At 41.0% G+C, this 20,070-nt stretch overlaps 1 protein-coding gene across 1 annotated transcript in view; it reads right to left on the bottom strand.

The window, feature by feature from the left end:
• The window catches only part of STX18 (syntaxin 18), a 121,179-nt gene extending 102,073 nt beyond the window's left edge, over window positions 1–19,106 (bottom strand). The window contains exon 1 of the mRNA XM_067735500.1: window positions 18,836–19,106. Within this exon, the coding sequence (XP_067591601.1) occupies window positions 18,836–19,003 (168 nt within the window). The 5' untranslated portion in view covers window positions 19,004–19,106. The remainder of the gene's footprint in view (window positions 1–18,835) is intronic.
• Window positions 19,107–20,070: the final 964 nt, after the last annotated feature.

The following is a 20,070-nucleotide window of genomic DNA, read 5'->3' as shown; positions in this document are numbered from 1 at the left end:
GGGGGTATGGGCCGATCTGCATGGCTGGCTCTACACACGTATCACGAAGCTTTTACAATTGACCACACAAACACAATACCACAATGTAGGTCAACTTGTGCACTGAGATGCCAACGTGAAACTTATATAGAAGTAAACTACAGACATAAATCTAAAAGGGTAGAATTCCACTCAGTGATCCTAAAATTATTTCAAGGAATCAATCTCCAAGAATGCATCATGAAATCAGAAGAGCCCAGTTAAGCTTTAAGACCGGGGGTGGGGGGGGGAGTGAAGAAAGAAAGAAAATGAAAGACTTTAGAAGAGGCAGCAAAGGTTTCACCAATCATTATATCATTGAGAGGGCTCAAACTACAGATGAAGTTAGAATACAGAAGATTGTAGAAAGGGCATTTAAAATTATTAACTGATCAAAAATTTGTAGTTGTCATTTAAAAAAATACAACTTAGCAATTCAGTTCAGAAAGAAGAATATCCCGAGAAACATACACATCTGTTTAATATTACAAGCCAACTGTCAACATCCTAAGTGAAGTTTTAATTTAATATTTTTTCTTTCTTGATGTTTTACCTTTAATCAATGCCTCATGAGAGTATCAGCTTTCTATAAGAAACTGTTAAATATAAAGAAATGTTATTGTAGCATGTTTATAAAATCATAGTTCGAGAACTTTTTATTTTTCCAAAGCCTGACCACAACTTAATTATCTGCAGGACATTCCAGGCTCACAATTGCAAGCTCCAGTTCCCAAGCAATTTTAAACAATATCTACTGTACAGGACAGAGGGTACACAACAGACCGCAACATGGTTATATTTCCAAAAGTCAGCATTAGGCCCTTTAGACATGGTTTTTATTTTCATTAAACAATATTTGTTTCCTCACTAATCATTAAATGGTTTTCATCACTATTCCCTGTTTTCCTTTCACATGTCAGTTGTTAGCATCAGTGTTTGTGTTCATAATAAATAAAAAAGTGACCCACCCAGTTATTTAAAAACGAACACACACGATGTCTGATTCAACGAGTGTTAGAGATTCCATGACAAACTCACACCCTGAATACTGTTCTATTTTAATCTAGACTTTAATGGAGGAACAAACTGTACAACACTCCTTTAAATCAGATTTAAGCTTTGTGCCTGCTTATGTTATTGTGGGCACGTAGATCTAATCAGTGGTTCAAGACACATACTTGGGAAAATGCAAAAGGAAGAAGAAAAGACAGCAAGTTCATATTCCTGACCATAATGGAGAGGAATTGAAAATATTGCCAATTCCTACAGATGGATGAAAAAAGTAGCCTGATTAAAAGTAACATGCCAGAAACTGACCAAAATGCGGGGGAGCAACTGACAGAGCATTCCAGAACTTTAAGAATGATTCCGAGGAAGAAAATCTTAAAAAAAAAAAAAAAAAGAGAAGAGAAAGCTGTACGCTGTGAGGTTATTAAGAACAATTTTAAAATATATGAAGTATGGAAGAAACAAAGAAAAGTACATCAAAGTCAGAGGTAAAATTAATAGCCAGTAGAAAAAATAATCCAATAAATAATCCAGAAAATCTTCAGGAAGTCAGACACTTAAACTGTTACACTGGAATCACTAGAGTTTTCAGAAGAATAAATTATTTAAGTCCAAACAAACTAATTTTGGATTTCAGATTAACTGGCCAGTGGATACGTAAGCTCAGAGAGACGGACAGATGCACAAATGCAGGGCACATGCATTTATTGGTTTCCATGTTTATTTATCAAACACTTTATAACATTTCCTATGTGCCAAGCACTTTCAAAGCGCTTTGCTCATTTAATCCTCCAAAATTAGGTACTACCTAATTCCCATCCTATAGATCAGGAAATGAAGTTAAGTAATTTGCCCACAAGTCACACACCAGTAGGTAGTAAAGCCCAGAGTCCATGCTCTTAATTAACCACCATGCCACCAACCTCCCAGGTGACACTGCCTTTATCAAGATGAGAAGAGGTCTATTATCTGGAGGGACCCAGATGCCTGCCTAACTCCTCCACAGCCTCCTTCTCCTTCTCCTCTACCAGCCTCTCAAATGTTGCCATTCCCCATTCCCAGGCCCTCTTTTCTTCTCATTTGAAATTCCCCTTGGGTAACCTCACTCCTTCCTCAAGGCTTCAACCTATACTCCGATGTCTCCCTGTCTATGTCTCTGGCTCAGAAACCTTTCCTGAGGTCCACTTCTGTATCTACCACGGCCTGATAAACATGAATCCCTTGGGTGGGTGTTCAACAGGCACCTCAAATAACCACAAAGATGAACTCATCTTGAACTGAACCAGACTCATCTAGTCACCCACAACTGAAACCTTGAATTCATCTAGAACAATTGATTTTCATCTCCTACATCTAACAAGTCCCAAATCCTGTCAATATATCTTAAATCTGCCCTCTGTCTCTATGGCCCCTGGCTCAGTGCACGGGGTCTTCACTCAGATGTCATTTACTGAAACAGTCGATGGATCCTCCTCCTCACCGCCAGTCCTTCTCACCTCCACTAGGTTTACCAATGGCCAGCAGAATGATCTTTCTAAAATCCATACCTGATCCTGCCAGTCCCCTGCTGAAAACGTTTTATGGTTCACCATGGCTTTGAGGATAATGCCCTTCCTTCCCCAATCTAGGGAAATCCCTTCTACTCGTCAAGGCTTAGCTCTCCTGTGAAGCCCTCCCTGCTTCAAGCCCCTCCCACTGAGTTCTTCACTTCTACCTCTGTGTCCATATATACTTTGATAACAGCACTTATTACAACATGCTTTAACTATCTGCCTATTAGTCTGTCTTTTCACTAGACTATGAGTTTCTCCTGGTCAGGGATATTGCCTCACTCACGTTTGTATACCCAATACCTAGTTGCGTGCCTGGCATACTCTATCCAGAGTGTTCAATGAAGAATGAGAGAGTGAGTGACTGAGTGAGTGACTGAGTGAAGAATTCATTCGCAGAGATACCCTCAGTGCAAAGCAATATCAATAATCTGTCTAAGGCAGAATGAAGAAGCACAATTTTGAGTGTAACATACATCTATTGTTGGCCACTCACATCCATTGCCCTCCTCCTGGGAACAGCTCCCCAAATTTCCTTTGGAAATCATTCCTTCCCTATTCTCAGCCATGTGTGACACTGTTCTATTTGAAGAGCTGGGTCCTAAGCAGACCTCTGGAGTTGGGTTTAAGGAGAGGCATCTGCCTCAGTTCCAAGATGCTGGTGGGTACTCTGAGGAAAGCACCTCTCTCTTCCTCTGGATGGGGTAGTATGGCAAGTAAGGTCTGCACGTGCTGCAGCTCTACAGCTACCATGAAGCAGACCTTGGAGGTACCTTAAGGGAGATGCTAATACCACGAAGGCAGATCACAGGGAGTGAGAAAAAAGGCTTTTGGTGACAGTGTTTTGTCCCCTGGGTCCAGCCGTGCTGGAGGTTAAGTCCTATTACTAGACTTTTCAGTGACATAAATCAATAAATTCCCTTAATCATTTAAGCTAATTCACATTGGGTCTCTGTAACTTGTAATTGTAAGACTCCTGATACAGCAAGTTAGTGTTTTGTGGGAAGAAAATCAAGCTACTCATTTGAAGAAATGCACAGAAAAAGGAAACAAAACAAGGAGAGGGTGAGAGTAGACCACAAGTTAAATCCGACAGGCAACAGGTAAAAAAGGTTAACAGGATACTCCAAAACACAAATGAGGAGATTCAAGATGCCTTCCTTTCCAGACAGCATTAATCAGGCCTTTATAGGGGTATTCTATGGTACATTTATGAAAAGAATAAAGTTTTATAAAGAGCTAGAAAAAGAAATTAAAAAAACAACTAACACTTCTTTCTGAAAAGGCCTTTATGAGAAAAAGAAAGGGCTTTGGGATAATTTAATCTGGAGAAAGCAAATCCTAGAGGCAATTTAACTTGTTGAAGGGTTATTTATAAGGAGGTGACTAAACAGCTGTTCTCCAATTTCACAGGGAAAAGAATTAGAGGAAATTGATTTATATTTCAGCATGAAGCTGAAGGCAGGCAAAAGGAAGAAGTGCTCGAGGGAGAACTGTTAATGGTGAAAAAAAGCTAAATGAGAAACTGGATTTTTATGGCTTTTAGAAGTTGGAAAATCACCCATGTTGATTCTTTTAGCTTTGGGTCAAACTAGTAAACAAATATTTGAGAACGCCTTCTATTTATTTAGTCACATACCATGTACTGAATCGCCACTATGGACCAGGCGCGGGGCTGGGCACTGGGAAGGGAAACATGAGTAAGACGTGGTGACTGTCCTGTGTTAACGGCTGCAGCACTAGCTACCAAAGCCAGTGAGGGAAATATGTAAAAAACATCAAATCACTCGCGCCCTTTCCTTTTCCATCTCCCATGCTCAAAGATATATAATATAGTTTGGAAGATAACAGCACTTGGAAAGCTAAGCAACAATGCAATCATTAAATAACAACATGTGAGTGCCTATCTCTTTGCTAGATGGGATACTGCTTGATTCATAAATCACTGAATAAAGCCAATCAGATCTTCAAAAAGTAAGAATAATAACACCACCAAACAATAACGCAAAGGCTGTCATAAGCCACACATAGTTGCTGGCTTAATGAGTAATACAGACAGCAAGTGCTTTGAATTCAGAAGAGATTAAACTTCTACCCTTTAAGGATGGATAGAATTTGAGTAAGTGAAGGGGAGCGAGCTGTCCAGGCAAGAGAAATAGCAAGAGCCAAACAAGGAGACAAGAAAGCAGAGGAGTTTGTGAAAAGAGCAGCTTGGTTAAAGCTGGTAGGATGATCCAGGGAAGTGTGGGATGCAACACTGGAAAAGTGGGTAGGGCTACCTTTATAAAGACCTTTGAAGACCAGCCAAATAACAGAATTCACTGTGTGAGGAATGGGCAGTACTGAACATTTCTGAGCACAGGAACATAAGGAAAGCCGCATTTTCGGCACAGTGGCTTGGCTCTGAGCGGGGGGCAGGGCGGGGAGTGCTCAGTGCTGTTTAATCAACTCAGGCTCAAGATGGTGAGGGATGAGCACACACGGTAGCAGTGGGCCGGATGAGAAAGAGAGGAAGCACAAGGCACAGATTAACTTCACAAATACGTGCTGAATGCTGCACTTCATCTGTGCTGTGATGGGGAGTGGGACACAGTCCCTGTCCTCTTGGGCCTGAGAACTCACTGGACAGGGGAGGCCAGCAAAAGGGAAACTGAGACAAGTGCAGAAATGGCGGTCAGCGTGGCTGAGTGGCCGGAATCAATTCTGACTCCCAGAATTGTATTTACATGAGCTGAACAAAATCAAATAGTCAAAATATAAACAGAAAAACCAATTCTCCCAAAATATCACCTGATGTGTATCATGGGAGATGCTGATTTTACTGCCAGTTGAGTCATGGAAAAGTATAGAAGCAAATATGCGTGTACTGACTGAACTGTACCAAGCAATGAATACAAAAAAGACTTTATAAAAGAGACAAGGTCGTTTTTAGGACTGAAATGTTTCCAGATTTCATCCTTTGACATAACTGAGATATATTCACAGATTTCTCACTTACCTACAGATAAGTATTTAGACGCCTTCAGAAGATTCATCACCTTTCCTTAATATCTCTCTTTTTTTTCTTCCTTCCCTTAATTTAATTTTGATTTAACTTCCTCTTGTCACTGCTTGCTTGCAAATCACGGCCTCTATGTCTGGAGTCAATTAGGGCTATAAAGTACCCCACCACGCCTTCATCTGGGGACCCATTTATATATATTTTCTTATTTCAAGAGGTAGAGCTAAAAGCCCATAACTCCAAAAGTTTCCAATCAACCATCACATTCTATTCTTTGGAAAAGTATGCTTCTCTCTGCAGTTAAGAAGACAACATCAAACTATATTTTGCAAGAATATTTCCTCTCCACCTGTAAAAAGATGAATTGTGCTTTGGAAATTCATTTGCAGAAAATGGCTTGAGTGTGTGTGATACATGCTTAATAGCAATAACATTAAAAAAATCTTTCTACCATTTAAAATTAACTGTAATTTCCTTATTACTTTAATGGAATCCTTTGGAGTTGAAGTATTTAACTAGTCCCTTTCACATCAAGTATTCATTATATAACTCCCTTTTAATATTAGGTATATTAGGTGTGTAAACCATCCACTGACAGAATAAAAACACACATTTTCACTGAAACAAAAACAGGAGAAAGACAAGGCAGCCTGATTCAGAATCTGATAATGGGTTACAGATTCCATTCCAGTTCAGATTTATAGTCAAAGTGCCACAAGACCATTTACCACCTCTAATCCTTCAGGTCATATTTGGAAGAAAAGTATGAACTGCCACATCACTAAGAGAAAATCTGTTTGAGCCTAAAATTCTTGACATTACCCCATTGTAAAGTTGAGAGAGAGACAGAGAGAAACATATCGCCTTTAAAAGCCACCTTAAATAAAAAGGCAAAGATGAAATGTCCAAAGTTCTATCCACGGGGAGGAATTCCCTTTGTCACTATCTTTCAGGGTCACCACTGAGTGGGGCTACAGTACAATCCTGTCTATTGATGGCTGGTACCAGCCTACTGGCTAAAGCCATCCTAACCCATGGGATGCCTGACATACACAGGTAAAAAATTCTAGGGCTGGTGGGAAGACACGTAATCTAAGTAATAGATTGTGGATGCAAAGCCTTTACCCAGTTCCCCAACCAACTCCTGCCTCTTCCAGCCCTCCAGTCTCCTGCTGGAGCCTCGAACTGGCTGCACCCAATCAGAAGCCAGAGAACAAGCCAGTCACGCACTCCATAAAGATCGGCCTGCTGACGCAGGAGCAGAGTGGAAAGGATAGAGAGCAGATCTGTAGGGGCCGAGGGGTAATACCTGGCACACCCCATTACCTACTTTTCACACTCCTTCCAGTTAAACTCAGCTTTCCTCAGATTTTACCATCCTGTGCTTTCCCACTCCTAGAGCCTTCGTCATGTGTTCAGTCCTGCATCTCCTCTCTCCATTCCACATGTGGAAAATCTGGGAGGCCCACCTAAATGTCACCTCTTCCATGAAGCCTCCCCTCAACCTTACCCTGAAGTAATCTCTCTGCTATCTAAATGATCAAAGTTCCTCTTGTGAAAACTTCTATAATTATGAGTATGCCTTATGAGTTTACTTATCACTACCTGACACAAGTATTTTTGAATCCGTTTACTTGTTTACTATAAGTTTCCCATTAGAATATACTCTCCATGAAAGCAGAGATTTTGGTCTGTCTTACCTTTGCTCTATCCCCAGGGTCAAAAATAGTACATAGCGTATAGCAGATGCTCAATAAATATTTGTTGAATGAATGAATGCCTTCTTCTAGACTGTTAGCATATTAATGACCAAAATGAAAGTCTCATTCATCTTTCCAGCCCAAAGAGCAATCTAAGTGCCTTCCTTATACTTATGGGCAGATACTCAAAAAATATAAGCTGAAATAAAGCAGTCGCCATTTAATGAGTATCTCTAATGTACCAGATACAATGCTGGCAGCTTTACATGAAATACCTCATTCAGTCCTCACAACAACCCTAAAGGGTAGTATGGCAGAGCTGTGCCTTCAGGATGAAGGCCCTCATTCCCCCAACATCCAGAAGAATTGCCTGCTGATGGCTCACAGCTGAGTCTCTCTCAGGCCCTGTCCTCAGCAGAAGGAAGCTATGTCACCCAACTCAAAGGCCTTTCCCTGGTGAAGCCCTCTTCTGATGACTGACCAATGTTTTTAAAGGCCTGGCCCCTTGCCTCACCTGAGCAATTCTGAAAAATCATCTCAGCTCGAGTTCTTCATGGGACTGACTGTTGAATGAACAAATAAATAACAAACTAGTGTCCCAATGACAGAAAAGGGAATTATACTTTTTCAGATGGATATAATGTATAAATTGGGTCTCCTTCCTTCTCAATGATTTTACTAACTAAAACTACAACCCTTTTTCCATTTTCCCAAAAACATACCTCAACACTACCTCTAAAAAATACACAGTTACTAGTAATTGTTGACTAAAAAAAGAGTTTGATTTGGAGGCAGCTGTATTTCCCCAAAAGCTAGTCAGGCATTTTCAAATACCTGTGATTTATGTAGCAAAATATGCTCCTAAAGACAGTAGATGATATGACAACATGCCAAGGAGAAAATCACCAGAGATCTGACCTGTGCCACACAAAGTGAAGTCCAGCTCCAAAGTCCCAGGACAGCACTCCGCATGCACATACCCCTGCATCCACAGAACCTGGAGAGGTGGCAGGCGATCCCAGGAATACGGCACAAGCTCATCAATGTTACATCATCTTGGGCAGGACACCTTGGCTTCTTTATGAGTAAAGGAACCTAACTTGCAAGGATAGTCAACCAAATTACAAAGCTTTTAGCAGAGTGCCAGGTAGAGTAGGTGCTCTACGAGTGGTAGCTATTATTACCATTTATTATTTTTTAGAATGACAACCAGAAAGCTAAGACATCAATGAAACACTTGTGGATGATTTTCCTGTACAGGTTAAGAAAGTCTGAATTGAAAATCCAGCTGAGTTACAGGAAAATTACTCCCTTTACAAAAGATTTACCACAGACTTCCTTTAAAGAGGGGCCCCCTCCATTGTACATTTAATATATAATTAGATACTGCTTATTCATGACATTTTTCCAATCAAAAGATATTCTTTTCCATTCCTCCCACAGCAAATAAAAACTCATCTGCCTAGAGTTTTACTTATTCTGTTTTGCTTCTCATTTCAAGAGTAATATGTGTTCATTAGAGAAATTCAGGAAGATAGAAGCAGAAAAATAAATCACCCATAGTCTCATCAGCCAGATATAGCCATTGTTAGCATTTTACATACACTAAAATGTAGGCCAGAACCCACTGGCCTAGTCAGCCAGTTTCCTTCTAATCACTATGTCCATGCCTACAGTTTTTTGATTTTGTATATATAGTTTTAATTGTAACTGGTTTTGGTAGTATTTTTTAATATGAGCAATTCTTCTCATGTCATGACAAACTCTTCACTATGCCATATTTACCTAATAATTTCTTGTACTTGGGAATAATGCTATAGTGTCTCTATGTAAAGTACTTGTGATAGCTGCTATCATCAAAATCAACACCATTATTAAGATTACTGCTGCTAATTTTTAAACTCAGAAAGACCTCCCACTTCTAGAAGATAGGTCAATATTTCATATACATTTTCATTTTCTTCAGTTTTGCTTTTACAATTAAATCTTTAGTCCATGTAAAAATTTACTTTAATGTATGTACAGTAAAAGACAAGGACCTAAAAAAAAAAAAAAAGCCTTTCTTTCCAAAGTGCTAACCAATTATCCCCAAATCACTGAATAAACCTTCTTTTTCTGACTGATTTACAATACCTCCCTAAACAAGAGTTACACACACATACACACCTGGCCTAACAGGCTTCACTGATTGATCCATATACACATATATTATTTTTTGGGTTCAAAATGTTTTAATATTTGGTAAGGCTAGTACACCCACCCCAACACACACCCTTCCACTTTTCTTCAAAAATTAATTAGCTATTTTCACTCATCTTCTTTTCTAGATAAATTTCAGAACTACTTTCTGCTGGAATTTGGAATAAAGCTGCACTAAATCTACAAATTAATTTAGGAATAACTGATGTCTTTCTAACACTTCTTCCCTTCCACATACACAATATGTGTTTCTATTTATTCAAGTTTTCTATAACTCTCTACAAAACTGGGAAGTTTTCTTCAAATGGGGCATTTACATTTCTTATTAAGGTTATTTCTAGAAATGCTTTTTGTTACTACTGTAAATGATTTCTTTAGATTTTAAGTGGTCATTAATTAGATTTGGATGGCCACTGATTTTTGTACACTTGTTTTGTACAAAAGCTCAGGAGGCCTTCTATAATCTGCAGACCATAAAGTACCTCCCCAAGTTTGTTTCACGCCACTGACAAAGAAGAACCCACTGGCCTAGTCAGCCAGTTTCCTTACCGTCACTGAAATACATTCTGCTCAGGCTCGCCACCTACCCAATTTTACTTGCTCTTCAAGGCTCTGCTCCCACGTAAAAGTTTTCCTGACTAGCCTGCTCCCAGTTATCACCTACCCCTTTCTATTCTCCTCCAGCACTGAAATAAGTTCTCATACATTTAACACTTTCCCCAAAGTTAGGAATAATTTTCTTTTTATCAAATTAGGGCATCCAATTTTTTATATTTGAGAAAAGATTCAACAGAAAACAAGTAACGTGAATTTATATACATTTTGCCTTTTATCTTAAGAGATTATAAATCTGAAACAAATTTGGTAAAAAATGTACTGTTTGTTTAAAATAGTGATAAACTGAAAGCAGCCTAAATATCTTTCAATAGAGGTTCAGGTGAATAAGTTATGTAATATTTTTTTTTTTTTAGGTAAGAGATTTTTATTCTGTAATATTATTTTTAATGGTTATGCAGCCAAATAAATTGATGACAAGAACAATACGTATTGACATAGAAAAATGTTCACAATATGTTATTAAGTGAAAAAACCAAGACAAGACAAAAAAAAAAAAGAGGGGCTAGAAAACAGCACTGTAGAAAAATTGTTTTTGTTTAATAGGAAAAATGTCTGAAAAAATATATACAAAAATTAAAACAGTGGCTATTTCTGGCAAGTAGTACTATATGTGAACTTCACTTTTTTATTCTGTTTAATGAGCACTTACTGTTTTTATAATCAGATTTTATAACTAGCCAACTTCAAAAACATGCCCCACTGATAACAGCCCATTATAAGAGTACATAATCACTATTAAATCAAATATACTTGTGGAAACATATCAAACAACAACTTTGAAAAACAAAATCATTTTTTTTTATCTAGGTGAAAAATTCTGAGTACATAGGAACTCGGGGGAAGTATCATAAGGCGCTGGGGCAGTTACTACTGCAAAAAGCATTTTAAAATATAGTCTGAGACTTTCAGAAAAAAGAGTACTGAATCATGGAAACACCCTGTTGAAAAGGTCCTTAAACGATTATCTAGTCAAAGCTCCTCATTAAACAAGAAAAATGAAAAAAACAAAAAGCAAACGAAAAACAAAAATAGAGGTTAGGTGAGTTCTCCAAGATCATACAGTTAATTACTGGCATAGTCCAAAAGTATTTATAATTCAAAACTTATGCTTTTTAATTCCTTTCTCAATTTCTCCCAGTCAAGATATGCTGCAGTCTGTCATTTCTACTTAGACTATAAAAGACAAATGTTGATTTTACTATGGTTTTCTTATCATCTGTCCAAAAAGTGAACAGGAATGTATACAATATTGTGAAATGAAAAGACTCACTTCTCTTGGTTAAATATAGCTTCTGAGCTCCATAAGAAAGTTTTGACAATTAGGCATTATGTTAGACTGTAACAAGTAGAAGGCAAATTCTAGTATTTACAGACTTTGAGAACCTGAAAGTCAGGAAGAAAAAAGTACTACCGAGCTTAAAATTACAACTGTGCTGCAAACTTTTCATATGTGAGCTATATGATATATGAGTTCATTCAACCCACCATACTTTTCACTTCTCTGGTTTATTCACTTTCTCTTAGAGGGTTCGGAAGGGGCCTCTTTTTAAGTCAATTTTAAACTTAATATGTTTTAAGCACAAGTTTTTCGTAACACAAGCCATAATTAACCATTGTAAACGTCACTGATACTTTGCCCACCAGGGGGAGCCCATATAGATTTTTCACACAACAAGAAACCTCAAACATCAAGTTTGTATAAATTCTAGAATCATATTATTCATAATATGATCAATATTGTAAAATCACTTGATAATATTATATTTCTATCCCCCAAATAGAGAAAAATTAATTGAGATCAGGTATGTAAAGCCCTCAACAGAGTTACTGACCTATAGCAGAAGCTCAAAAATAACTGACTTTCCAAAATTTAGATCCTCCTGAGTATTAGTTATGGCACTCAAAGAAAATAATCTGGTATTCTAACTTGTACACAAGTTGGTGTGAGCTCAGTTGATATCTGCCCTGATAGATGGTTCTATCCTTGGTATGTTGACAAACCTGGTTCTCAAGCCTGCAAGATAGTATCAGACCATGGACAGGAAGAGTTCATTAAAAATGTCATCCTGAGAGGACCTGTTTTGGCAGCCCTATCCTTAGTAGGTGATACACTGAACTATTGGCTACCTGCCAACTAGAAACTGAGAAAAGAGGGAACTCTTTGACCCATTCCAGACTTTTCTTGGAATGAAGGAGAAAGTCAATTGACTATCCCTGAGAACCATGCTTCTACAGTATGTGATACAATCATTACCACCCAGATGACTTTCTTTCAAGAATAAAGAATGCACAACTGAGAATAAAAGTCTATATAAGAACCTGGTATCTAAATGGCCCTACTCAGTATCCCCATCTGCAGTCTGGTGCGGTTGACTTGCCTTGTAGCTCTCACCATAATAAGGCCCAGCCCAGTGTTCGCTGGCTTTGTGAGGTGGTTGGCTGGGTATATGAACTATGTGTCTATTTTAAAGACTCAACCATCTCCAAGATCTAAATACGACAAACCTAGAGGAACCCACTGGGTTCCAGCTATGCTCTCCAATCCAGATTCACCAAGAAGCACTGCCACTGGGGAGTTACCCACCACTTGTTGTCTTAATAAAACTCTAATGTCTGTTGGGCCCCGTGAATCTATGCTCCACTGTTTAGAACTGAGAAAGGGAAGGCATGATTAATTGGCATCCTACTCAAACTTTGAAAAAAATGTTGTTGTGATATCTACCACCATGAAACTTGCCAACTAGAAAGCTGGGAATTATTCTACCTCTCCCTCTTTCTACCCCCACCAATGGCTACATTTTTTTAAAATCCACCTCCTAAATATCTACTTCATCCATTCACTCCTCTGTCACTAGCTCATCAGCTCTCACCTGGATTACTGCAATAACCTTCCAATTAGCTCCTCTATGTCAGTCGTGTTACACTCCAAACCCATCTGCAATATTGCTGCTTATTTTAAAAGACAAATATGAACTTTTCAGGCCTCTGCTCACATAGCTTAGAGCATAAAGTCCAAACTCCTCAGCACTGCTGACAATGCTCTCACCCAAGGTCTGGTCAACTTTTCCTCTAAAGAGCCAAACAGGAAATACTTCAGACTCTGCCAGCCTTTGCCAGCTACAACTCTACCACTATAGCACAAAAGCATCCATAGCCTACATGGAAACAAATGACCGTGGTCTCATTCCACTGAAACCTCATTTACAAAAATCAGCAGCAGCTGGATTTGGCCTATGGGCCAAAGTTGGCTGACCCCTGCTCTAACCTAATCCAGCACAGCCGCATCTCCTGCCTCTCTGCCCCTCACCCAGGCCTCCTCCAGAAAAGGGCTCCAATCACTCCAGCCTTGCCTCTGCTCCCCCCATCACCCTGCTGTTGTACACCGGTGCCTTTGCTAACACTCCTCCCTCTGCCAGGAATGCGATTTAACTCCCTTCCTTTGTCTGGTAGAATGGTTCTCATCCTTCAAGGTCCAGTTTGATTTTCTACCAATTCTCCCTCAAGGAGCTTTAGTTATCCTTTATTTCTATTTTCAAAGAGCCGAGACGTATGTCTCATAGTTTTTTGTGTCCTCACAATGACTGACACCTATCAAGAGTCCAATGCTTACAGGAGATGGAATAAATCAATTAGTATTGAATAAATATAATTTCAAAAGCTATAGTCTTCATAAATCCTGGAAAATTTCAGAGTGCAGTTCATACAAAGGGCTCACTCTTTATACCATGGAAAGTCACTAGCACTGAGTTCTGCTTACAGTACACACTCAGTTATTATGATCCATAAAAATACAGCACCATGAAGTTAAGAGAAGACTTGGAGAACATTAATGGAGCGAGAAACTGTGTCTCTCTCAGCCCTATGGCTGGTTCCAAAGGGGCTCCTCAAGGAGAAGGGGGAATGGCGGTAGAGGGGCAAGCTGGCTAATGAACCTCTCTCTTCCCAGCCCCCTCATCCCAGCCTTAGCAAAAGCTGCTCCTTATTTCATTTGCAAAAAGAACTCTCCATTAATTTTTTTTTAAATCTACATGATTCAACAGACCCACGTTCTGTTTGAATCCTACATCCTAAACCTACACTGTTTCCTGATCTATTCCTGTCTTGTGTGGGCCTGTCTCCAGCTTCTCACTGACCCTTGGCACCTGTTGTCTGATACTGCTTCTTTGAACAATGCTCCCTCAACTGAAACCCAGTTTAAGTAGAATTATACTCAATCCTTGGATAAAGTCTATTTCCAGCTACTATGGATAATAATCCAGGTGGTCCCAGCTTAACCTTTGGCTCCAAACACTGGCACACAAGTTCAACACTACAACTGAGAAGAAAATCGAGGAGGACCTGGGGGATCAATGCTGAGCATTACGGTTGTCACTTCTACCTGAGTCGTTGTATTATTTATGGGTCTGCTTCTCCACTTGACTATAAACTCTTTGATGTAGGAACTAAATCTTACTAATAAAATAAAAGCTACTATTTATTCAAGGTTTATTCCAGATACTGGATTAAGTGTACATATATACTGTATAATATTAAGGAATCATGTTAGGATCACACATTTCTAGAACTGGAAGGAGGCTTGGACAGAGATCAACCAGCTCCAAAATTAAAAGCAAAGTGACACAGTAGATAACACTCATTCTTTAATTCAAGAAACATTTACTGAGAACCTATCCTGCACTATTATAGAACCTAAAGAGTCTTTGTTTTCATGAAGCATATAGTCTAGTGGATAAACAACAAGTCAATGGATACATGATATGTTAGATAATGACAGGAATAAAGCGGAGTAAAGAACAGAAAAAGGATGCTACTTTATACAGGGCAGTGGAGGAAGGGCTCACTGAAACAACGAATGAGCAGAGGCCTAAAGATCAAACCACATGGAATCTGAGAGAAAAGTGTTCCAGGTCGAGGTAACAACAAGCGCAAAGGTCCTGAGGTAGAAATGTGCCTGGTACATGTGAGGAAAGCAAGGAGGCTAGGGCAGCTGGAGTAGAGTAAGAGGAAGGTGAGAGGAGGGGAGCTCGAGGAAGGTAGCAGGGACTTTGGGGTTGGGTTGCTGTAAGAAGTCTGAATTTAAGCCAGGAACTAAAGATAATTAACTCATAAAAAAGATAAAAGTAAATGGCACTTAGCTTTCACAAAAGCAATGTATAATAAACAAAGAAAAATTCATCTGCATGCCTAATCTGAAAATAGAATTCCCAACAACACAGAGTCGCTGTTTATCTTATAAATGAGACATCTTTGTTTTACAAGAACTTGCTACAGTTATGGTCTAAGCTGTCGGCTTTACCAATGTGGACACTGAGGTGCAGAAAGATTAGGTGGTCTGTCCACTTCATGGCTCAACTTGGTCTAGAACACAGGTTCCCTGATGTTCTGTTCACTGGCTCCTGTTGCCCCTGCATACTCAGTTTGGCTACTCAGAGGGGTCTTGGTTTACTGTGAACTGCTTCTCCTGGACTCTGTAACCTTTATAAATTAGTAAGAAAATGAAAGAGCTGCCCCTATGAGGCACCTCCAGACACATTCCCACACCAAAGCCTGACATACAAGCTCCCACAATTCTAGTTTTTTATTCCTCACAGAGTTGAAGACCACCAGGCAGGTAAAGTGAAGACAGGTCAGGCACTGTGCTAGGGAATAGAAGGAACATTTTTGTCAGTTTTGCCTGCCCAGCATCCCTTACTCCCTAGTGTCAGACACAGCACTCCCTTTTCCAAGGTTCTGGTGGGGCAGCAATCACAGCACCCAACCCACCTATTGGAGTGGGCATCTGACCTGGCCATGTGAAGAACCTTATCCGTCTGAGGCCATAACAAGGGCTCAGGACCCAAGCAGAACCAACTAGAGTCCTTTCCTGGGGTTTTATGGATAAGATCTGGAGAAAGAAGCTCCTTCCTGTGTTTCCCAGTTTTACCAGCCAACACATTCCTATTTTGCTCAGGTTAGTTTAAACTAGGTTACCCTTACTAGCAATCAAAAGAATTCACACTCATGCAAGTACCTGCACACCTTTCCTCATTTCATCTGCATAACCACCTTATAAGGTTGCTATTATTCACTCTATTTTAGGAGTGAGGAAACTGCGGTTAAGTAACTTGCCCAAGTTCATGCAGTAAGTAAAAGGCGTTCAAATTCTTTGGTCTTTATGCTTTGGTCTTTATGCAAGGTCTTTATGCTCCAAATCTTATTCAGTATGCAATTATGAATATAGTATTAACTCAGGAAGAAGAAACTCAGCTGAAGAATTTTTGGTTTAAAATTATAGTGGAAGTATATGTATGGGGCAGGGTGGGAAATAAGCAACATTAAACTGGAGTCAAAGGACCTGCCTTCTTCCTCTGGCTCTGTCCTGTGACCTCATCTATTATGACTCTGGGCAAGACATTTCACTTACCTGAGTGTTAGTTTTCCCACCTATAAAATGAAAAGACTGAACAACATGAACTTAAGATCCTTTTAAGTACTAAAAGAAAAAAGTCCATGGTTCTGCTTCAGGCATACAGACTCTATTTTTACTATATGTTATGTAGGATATCAGCAAATTTCAACTTGAATGTCAGGTCCAACAATAGGTAATGGTTGCCTGGGGCACAAAGTTCCAAAGGATTCTGAGCAACACAGATGTACTGGGACATTAACACTGGCTTCCATGGTCCCAGGGAAGGAGAAAGAGGAATAACTGCATGTTTGCCACACATATGCCATCGCTGATAGCTTCACCTTGACAGAGGAGTGTCACTGCCTCCACTATCGATGCTATTAGTACCTACACAGAATTTTCAGATTCCCTCATGAACTTCCTTGGTTCCCCTTTGCAAGTGAAGAATGAAAGTACAAGAAAGCAAAGTGGTGTAGGGAATAAAGTTTTGTGCCACTGATGAAAATACATCTAAATGGCCTACACAGAGTTAGCGTAGGAGTGAAGGGGAACAATAATAATCATTATGGCTCTTTACGATATATACAAAGTCTCATAAGATCCTAATAATCAGCTTACCAGTCAAGGAGGGTATTATCATGCCCATTTTATAGAAAAGGGAAATGAGACTTGGGTAACAGGACTTACCCAAGTCACCCACATCTAAGTAGCAGAACCCAGATTGGAATCTAAGTCTTCTAAATCCAAGACCCAGTTTCTACTCCCAAGGTCCCCATTCATCCCACAGCCCAAATGAGTTAACTAATCAAGCTCCCAATGCAAAGTGGCATAGTTATCACTGTTAGGAGTTGTTCAGCTACGAAAAGTTCCTCCCCGCCCCCAAATCTGAAATGCCATTACTAATTTGTTTGTAATTTAACGGGTAGACACGCATTGAGTATAAATAAACTGAGCATAAAGTTACCCATCTCCACACCTTTGTGCATACTCTTCTCTTAGCCTGAGATGCCCTTCTCCACCCTATGCGCACTGGAACCAACTACTGTTCTTTCAAGATTTGTTTCAGGCATCATCGCCTCTGTAAAGCCGTTCTTGGCCCTGACGCACAATTGAACACTCTCCTTTGTGTTCTACACAACGTCTTCAAGGTGTTGTGGCACTTCTTTTGGTAATATGTCTGTCTCCCCCACCATTCCTTTTAAATTGCGTTATTCTAACACAATGCTCAGAAGGTAGGCGCTTAGTGTATGCTTATTGATGGACTGAATATATTCATCTGGACCAATTTCCCTTCCCAGGCTTGAATATCCTCTGCAAACTGCCACTCACTAATTCATGCATACATATATTAAAAAATATCTGAGTGTCTACAAAGTACCAGGCACTGCACTGTGTATCAAACAGAAGTGGGTTTACCATGAAGTTTGAGCGTCAGGGCCCCTCCTCTGCACCCCCCCAAAGCTCTGAACCTTTTTTTTTTTGTGACTTTGTATTTTTATTTCTTAAAGAGGACAGACAGAACTGTATAAGCTTCAAGCTCCACAAAAACTAGATCCACCCTTGCTGCCAAGGATCCAAAAGTGAACCTGGCAAACTTTATCTCTCCCCTTACAGAGTTTCCTGTGTAGTGGGGAAGGAGACAACCATTTGTTCATTCATTGATCCAACAAACATTTACTAAGCAATGCTCTGAGTCAGGCTTCGGGGATTCTGAAGTGAAGCCAACACTGTTACTGCCTTGAAGGAGTAGGTCCCAGCTCTCCCGAACGAAAGCCTGCTGTGTTTAGGGAACAGAAAGTAGTTTAGATGGCTGTAATAGAAAGTGTTTGTGAAAGATTATCCTAAACCAGTCTCAAGACAGACCGGTCTCTGGCACGAACCCTAACCTATTGCAGGAGGCAAGGAGAAGGGCCAGGTCGGCCGAATGCGATCTTGGATCTCAGTGCGGGGCAGGGGAGGGGAGGGGGCTGAGACAAGTAAACAGAAGAGATAAATACACTGTGACTGTAGTCAGTGCTGCGACAGGAAAGCAAAGGACAGTGGGGGAAGCTTCGCCTGCGTTCAGGTCTGTAGTGACGGCAAGCTCATTACCTCACAAAGCAGCCCATGTACGTTGCAGACATAGTTCCGATCTCCCCAACATGCGTTCCCATTCCTCGACCTAAGGCTGTTCCTTTCCAAAGACAGCCGTCGACTCTCTGGGACCAACTCTCCTGACCGCCCTTGACACCACCTTCTCCAGGCGCTTCCCTCACCCACTGCTTACGGGACAGAGTCCGGTTTGGGGTCTGGGGTCCCTGCCGCGGATCCGCCCCCCCTCTCCAGCCCGCCGTTTCCATAGCAACCAGCTCACCACTTCGCGCGCCCGGCTGGAGAAGTCGCCCTTAGGCCGGGGGCTCCGGCGGAACAGCTCGTCGCGGCTGCCCTCGACCCCGCCGCCCACCGCCACTCCCAGCGCTTTGTTGCGCGTCTTCACGGTCTTGACGCTGGCCCGGAACAGCAGTGTGATGTCCACCGCCATGGCGACCCACACCCACGGCCCCCACCAGGGCCGCCCACGTCAGCAGCCGGCGACCGCGGCGCGAGCTGGGCAGCTGGAGGACCGTTCCGTTTCCGCACGCCTCCGCTCACCAACGGCGACACGAGAAGAAAGGTTCCGGCCCGCCCGGGGCTACGGCGGCGAGAGGAGAAAGGTTCCGGTCTCCCCCGGCGCGCGTGCCCATCCCCTCGGCGACCCGGACCCAGCGACGCTCACACCCGCGCCCGTTTCTCCTCCCGGCAAAATTTGGCTGACTTAGCCGCGCGGGGAGGTCCCGGAGTCCCGAGCCCTCGCGAGCTCGCTTAGGGCGTGTAGGCCCCGGGACCGAGGGGATCAGGAAGCCGGAAGGCTGGCTCCATTCTCTTGGCTCCCTGTTGCGCGGGTTGCGAGGGGACAGGAAGCGACCCAACCTGACCCAGACCTCATGAACCCACCTTGTGCGGGACCGAAGCACGTGGGCGGTGACCACCTGGGTGCAGTAAGTGCTAGGGCAGAGCAGGTGTGCACGGCAGAGAGCTAGAGGCCAGAGGCCTTTCTTTTCCAACCGTCACCCACCTGATCTGTAAAATGAAGCCAGCACCTTCCTCAGCGAGATAACACGTGCGAAGTGTTTTGGCGTTGCTTGGCTCCTAGAGACCAATGAAAGTTAGTTACCGTTGTTAATAATAACATTATTGTTAACATTCTTGTTATTAATTATGGTGGGGAAAGCTCTATAGAGAAGGCATCACACTGTAGAGAAGGCAGATTTGAAGAATGACTAGGAATTTATCAGATCGAGACAAGGACGGAAGAGTTTCACTGGTTTCCGTTCTTCCTCATGTATGGTTTTTAAATATACCATCTTAAGTCATAGTTATTTAAGTCGACTGAAAGTTAGCCAGTGAATTCTTTCTACATTTTGGTTCGAGGTTCAGATCTAATTCAAGATCTTTGATTTCATCATTTGTTTTCTTTTTTTCTAAAGAGGATGCACAATTAGAATATGTATTAAAATGTGGTTGTCAAAGAGTGGTAGGCAAAATAAAAAATGATTTTCATAGCAAGAT

Source organism: Pseudorca crassidens, chromosome 4, assembly GCF_039906515.1.
Source record: "Pseudorca crassidens isolate mPseCra1 chromosome 4, mPseCra1.hap1, whole genome shotgun sequence".
In the NCBI taxonomy this organism is placed as follows: Eukaryota; Metazoa; Chordata; class Mammalia; order Artiodactyla; family Delphinidae; genus Pseudorca; species Pseudorca crassidens.
Note: the sequence above shows the minus strand (reverse complement) of the source record. Positions and strands in the feature narration are given on the sequence as shown.